The sequence below is a fragment of the Culex pipiens genome, chromosome 1 (assembly GCF_016801865.2).
Source record: "Culex pipiens pallens isolate TS chromosome 1, TS_CPP_V2, whole genome shotgun sequence".
Lineage (NCBI taxonomy): Eukaryota > Metazoa > Arthropoda > Insecta > Diptera > Culicidae > Culex > Culex pipiens.
Genome location: NC_068937.1, coordinates 110007072 through 110013071, shown reverse-complemented (window position 1 = coordinate 110013071; position 6000 = coordinate 110007072). Strand labels below are relative to the sequence as shown.

At 39.9% G+C, this 6000-nt stretch overlaps 1 protein-coding gene across 1 annotated transcript; it reads left to right on the top strand.

Annotated features, from left to right (window-relative positions):
* Nucleotides 1–458: 458 nt before the first annotated feature.
* LOC120430667 (uncharacterized) lies at nucleotides 459–2709 on the top strand. The gene is made up of 2 exons (XM_039595768.2): nucleotides 459–2284; nucleotides 2588–2709. Exons 1-2 carry the CDS (start codon nucleotides 1274–1276, stop codon nucleotides 2705–2707), a joined length of 1131 nt encoding a protein of 376 aa, XP_039451702.1. The 5' UTR covers nucleotides 459–1273; the 3' UTR covers nucleotides 2708–2709.
* The last annotated feature ends 3291 nt before the right edge of the window (nucleotides 2710–6000 follow it).

The following is a 6000-nucleotide window of genomic DNA, read 5'->3' as shown; positions in this document are numbered from 1 at the left end:
CGGGAAAGTGCGTACAGGCCAAACCGGGTTCGCGTTTTTTTTTTCCTTAGTTGGTGGCGGTTATCTGTGTGTGTGTCGCCGCATCTGCTCATTCGAGCCACTTTTCTATGTAACCGTGAAACGCGTTCCCACGTGGAAAAGCTCACGAAGTCATGCATCTCAATTGTTTGGGAAATCTATTTATGATTTCTGTAGTTTATTTTACAAGGAGTCGCATCGCATCAAAGGGAATGCAGAGAAGGGATGGGATTGTCTGGATGGTTGGAAGGGAGTTTTGAATTGGAGCGAGAGGTCTCACAAAAAAAAGAGCGAGAGGTCCCTTAAAAAAAAAAAAAAAAGAAGGAGCGAGAGGTCTCCTAGAGAAAAAAAAAAAAAAAAAGGAGCGAGAGGTCTCCTAGAAAAAAAAAGAAAAGGAGCGAGAGGTCTCCTAGAAAAAAAAAGAAGAAGGAGCGAGAGGTCTCCTAGAAAAAAAAAAGAAGGAGCGAGAGGTCTCCTAGAAAAAAAAAAAAAAGAAAAGGAGCGAGAGGTCTCCCAGAAAGAAAAGGAGCGAGAGGTCTCCCAGAATGAAAAAGGAGCGAGAGGTCTCCCAGAAAGAAAAGGAGCGAGAGGTCTCCCAGAATGAAAAAGGAGCGAGAGGTCCTCCAGAAAGGAAAAGAGCGAGAGGTATCCAAAAAAGAAGAGGATTAAATTAAAAAATAAATAAATTGTGCGTCACCAAATACGATTGGGATTATATTTGAAAGATATTAGAGAAGAAACCGTTTAGCTAGAACTGAAGTCAACATAGTTTATAGTGAGAAATTATTACAATAATCCTAATCGTGGATTGTTACATTGTTACACTTTCAGGAAGCCCAGAAAGACTAAAGGGGCCGTCAAGGATGATCCCATTCTGGTTGAGAACGCTAAACTCAAAAAGCAGAACGCCGAGCTGACGAAGCAGGTGGAGAGCTTGAACGAGAGTGTCGCCGCCCTGCAGGCCAGCTTGCTGGCATCTCGTAGCGATGGCAACGAAGCCGAGAGTGTGGATTTCAACCCAAGAGAGTGTCCGTCAAGTACTCAGGCCGGCGGGTCGAGACGTTCCCCGAACAATGGGTTATTCGTGAGGAACCCAGCCCATAGGACTCGCGAGGAGGATACCGTTCCGGACGTGACTCGTTGGTTGTCGTCGATAACAGTAGGAAGCATCAACATCCCGGAATGTAAACCTTCAGAAGGTGAACAGATCGGGAGGCGCGATTTTGATCAGTGGGTCGATATTTTCTCTTCACACATGGATCTCGCTGGCGTTACGGACGAAGTGACGAAGTTGGCTTTGTTCAAAGTCAAGGCCGGCTCTGCGCTTCTCGAAATCTTCCACCACACGAAATCGACCCAAGATGCCCCGAATGTGGAAACATTCCCATTTGCGAACGCGATGCACCGAATGAGAACCTACTTCCGATCCTCATCTGACGTTATGTTGCAACGCCGGCGCTTGCGGCTGCTGGCACAGGACGCTAACGAGTCGGACATGGCGTATGTCGCCCGTGCTGCTAAGGTGGCCAGACAGTGCAACTTCGAGGATTGCAAAGAACTGGAAGAAATCGTCGGTACGCTAGCGGGTCACGGTCGATCGAAGGAGTTGCGGGTCGTCGCCATGACTTTGCTCAGGGAGATCAACGACATCAAAGATTGGAACGACTTGAATGATGTCAAGAAAGTGGAGCTTACATATCAGGATCTGATTGACCGCATTCGTGGTCTAGAAGCAATAAACCTTAATGAAACTCACTACAAGACAAAGTACAACAGCAACGAGCAGGTGACGGTTGCCGCTGTAGAAGCAGACGAAGCTTTCACCCCAATCCGTCAGGCACAGTTTCGGCGAGGAGGCGGCTCTGGGGTCGGCCGGTTCAACGCGCGATTCCAACCATACCGTCGGCCGGAAAGCTCACGAGGGTTCGGAAACTATCGCGGTTCAGCGGAGAGCTCTCGAGGATCTGCAAGCTATCGCGGAACAGCCAACTTCCGCAGATCGAATCAGTACCGGTGGCCAGAGCGATACGGTGGCACTGATCACTGCAACAGGTGCCACAGCGTGTACCACAAATCGGACGATTGCCCGGCGAAGGATAAGACCTGCTTGATGTGTGGTAAAACCGGTCATCTCGCAAGAGCATGCCCGTCAGCTTACCCAACTTCGAACCAGCGTGTGGAGAATAACGGACAGGTCAACGCGGTGTCGAACCTTCCAGCATTAATGGATGGGGATGCAGAGAGTGGGGAGGCAGCAAAGCCGAACGTAGGTGGAAACTGATGGTTCTAATCGTAAACGGAAATACTGAATTATTGATTTGTTTCTTTTGTTATTTGAAAACATGTTATACGAGTAAATAAAACCTTGAATTAGAAATAAAGCATGAAACTTTCATTATTTCCGATAAACGACAAAGACACAGACAAACAAATGAAAAGGTTGAAACGCAAAAATAAAAAAAAAAAAATAAAAAGTGATGATGAAAATTTTATGTCCTCAAACTTTCTGTTCGTTTGTCTGTGCTACATCATCATCTCACCCATGCTTATTAAAAATTTATTTCAACAGACGTCACTGGAAAAGGTTACGCGTTGTGAGGAGATGAAATGTGATGTCATCGATGAAGTAGAGATGCCACCCACATCGCTCAAAGACTCGAGCGAGCAGGTAAACAGATTATTGGGCTAAATGTTAAAGGCCAGAGTATACTTATCTGTGGTTACTTTTATCAGTTGGTGTTGGCAGCATGCTCGTCGACATTCGAGAAGGATGGATACATCGTTGCCAGGATTGCGGGACTGCCCTGCAAGTTCTTGATTGACTCGGGGGCGCAAGTTAACACAATAACTGAACAAATATTCATGGAACTGTGTGCTGATAAAAATCGCCGACGACAACTGCACAACATCGAGCGGGGCACCGATCGGCCATTGAAAGCATACGCGTCGGCGGTAGACATTCCGGTAGTATCGACGTTTGAAGCGTTCTTGGAAATATCGAACGATCGTCCGATTCTCTTAGAAAGATTTTATGTCGTTAAAGAGGCGCGATCACTGCTTGGTCGGGCCACAGCCACGCGCTACAGTGTTTTGTTGTTGGGTTTGAAGGTTCCGGTGCAGTCCGGAAGATCATCCCCACAGTTCTGGTACGAGGCAAGTGACATCGCGGCCATAACAGAAGAAAGATTCCCCAGGTTCAACATACCACCAGTGGAGATCAACTACGACCAAACAAAGCCTCCGTGCAGAAACATCTTTACGAACGTGCCCCTGTCCGTGAAGCCGATCGTAGAACAAAGACTTCAGAAGCTTCTCGTCACGGGCATAATTGAACGGGTGGAGGAGTCGATGGACAGAAGATTCTGTTCCTCCATGCTCGTAATTCCTAAAGGGAAAGAGGACATAAGACTGGTTATCGATTTAAGGGGACCCAACACGTACGTACAACGAACACCGTTCGCTATGCCGACACTGGAAAAGATTCTGGCCAAACTGAACGGGTGTACCCCATTTGGCATAATGGACATTTGGCATAACGGGTTTTCAAGATGGACGTTTGGCATAATGGACGTTTGGCATAATTGGTCCAAGACATCAGGGACGTTTGGCATAATGGACATTTGGCATAATGGACGTTTGGCATAATTCGTGCAAAACCCATCAAGGACGTTTGGCATAATGGACGTTTGGCATAATTTTTGCTAGCTTTTTTTTTGTTCAATTAGTATTTATTTTTGTAAAGAATAATAATTTATAGGTTTTTTCCTTTTTTCTAAGCAGATAACTTTACTTTAAAAATGATTTTTGATTTCAAGAAATCTAGTATCTTTGTCATTTTCTCCCAATAGATGTATTTTTTATCCTTTTTTTTTCTTAATAAAGCTTGAAAATGCAATTTTTCATAAATATAAAATGCATTTTTTTCATAAATATATTATATTGAGATTTGTCTTCTTTTGAAATATTTTGCAGCTAATTTTTTGTATTCAATTATTCCTTCTTTTATTTTAAATTCAACCTAACAAAGTGATGTAAGTTTTTCCAGTCTTTGAAATATAGCAATAAAGATTTTATACTGTTTACCCTTTTCCCTCCTTTTTCAAATTCAACCTAAAGAATGTATGTACATTTTGCTCTTCTTTAACGAAATGCATTTAAATTTTTTAAAGCAATTTGCTCTTTTTTTATTTTAAAGCTAAAATAAGGTAAAATCTCTCAAAAAATTCGCAGCTTGTTTTTTTTTCAAAATTTTGCAATCATTCTTTTTATGCAATTTTTTCTTCTTTAATATTCATCCTTAATAAGGGATGTACATTTTTTCTTTCTTTAAATATTTGACAAATGAGTTATGAAATTTTCCCTTCTTTTATTTTAAATTCAACTTTTAAAAGGGAAAATCTCTAAAAACAATACTTTTCGAATATTTTACAATTAACTTCGATTATGAAATTTTTTATAACATTTATATTTATTTATATAAAATTCAACTTATGGAAGGAAAAGTAAATTTGAAGATTCACATTTTGACACTCTTTAAATGTTTGACTATCGCAATATTTTTTATGTTTTTCACCTACCTCTCTTAAAAATAACATTTAATCAGCATTTATTTTTTTGGGCAGTTGTCCCTTCTTTAAGATTAGTATTGAATAAATAAAAGAAGGGAAAATTCCATAAACAACTTTATTGCAAAAATTAAACCAACAGAGAAAAAATGTGCAGAAATTATATAAATGTTTAAAGACAACATCTATAAGAGAATTTCCCTTCTTCAAGTTAAATATAAAAAATGATGGGAAAATTGAATAAAAAAACTTAATTGCAAAATATTTAAAGAAAAGCAACATCGACATCCATTCACCCAAAATACAGGATCGAGAGTATAATTCCATCAAAATTTATAGAGAGCTCAATGCTAAACTCGATAGAATTAATTTAATTAATTAATTGAAACAGTAAATCTGCAACAAGACTCATACATCGAAATCTGACTACTCTTGTGTCACCAAGCTGCAGTGGCCAAGGCAGTTTAGTCATTGAGTTAGTCTATTAAAGGTCTCTGGTTCAGTTCCCGTAGAGAACACTTTTTGTTTTGAAGGATGAACTTTTTCTTGAAAATGGACTCGAGGTCGGTCATCTAGAACTGTGTTCTCTGTGTCTGTGAATCTTTCCGCTAGTTTCGTGTCGGATGAGTGCTGCCAGTTCTGGGGTTTCTTTAGATTAAATTCGAAAAAGAAGGGAAAAATGTGAATTTATTTAGAGATTTCCTTCTTCAAGTAAAATTTTGATCAAAAGAAGGGAAAATTGCATTATAAAAGCTCAATTGTCGAAAATTTGAAGAGGTTTTTCTCATCATGAATTTCATATAAAAGGGAAAATTTCATTTAAAAAATTACTGCTAATTATATTGAAAGGGGAAAAATCTTAAGCTAACAAGAGATATTTTCTTCTTTATACTAATTATTTAATAAAAATATCGAAATTTCATTGAAAAGATTTATTGTGAATTATTCAAAAAGGAAAGAATTGACTATTGGGGAAAAAATATAGAGATACCTAATTTTTTATAGAAAAAAATGATAATCTCTTAAAGTAATATAAAAAAGGTAAAAAATATACATTTTCGTTCGTGAAAATGACAAATACTTAACAAAAAAAAAACAAGCTAGTAATAATTATGCCAAACGTCCTTGATGGTTTTTGAACGAATTATGCCAAACGTCCATTATGCCAAATGTCCATTATGCCAAACGTCCCTGATGTCTTGGACCAATTATGCCAAACGTCCATTATGCCAAACGTCCATCTTGAAAACCCGTTATGCCAAATGTCCATTATGCCAAATGGGGTACACCCAAACTGAACGGCGCTCAGTTTTTTTCTACGATAGACCTGGTCAACGCCTTCTTCCACATTGAGTTACACGAGAACAGCCGCCACCTGACCAACTTCTTCACAGAGTTCGGCATGTTTCGATGCGTC

Bases quoted from the DNA above. Each gene is read 5' to 3' on its own strand.
- LOC120430667 (XM_039595768.2), top strand. From the start codon at position 1,274: ATGGATCTCGCTGGCGTTACGGACGAAGTGACGAAGTTGGCTTTGTTC. The intron at 2,285-2,587 runs GTAGGTGGAAAC...TTATTTCAACAG, and splicing joins GGGAGGCAGCAAAGCCGAAC to ACGTCACTGGAAAAGGTTAC.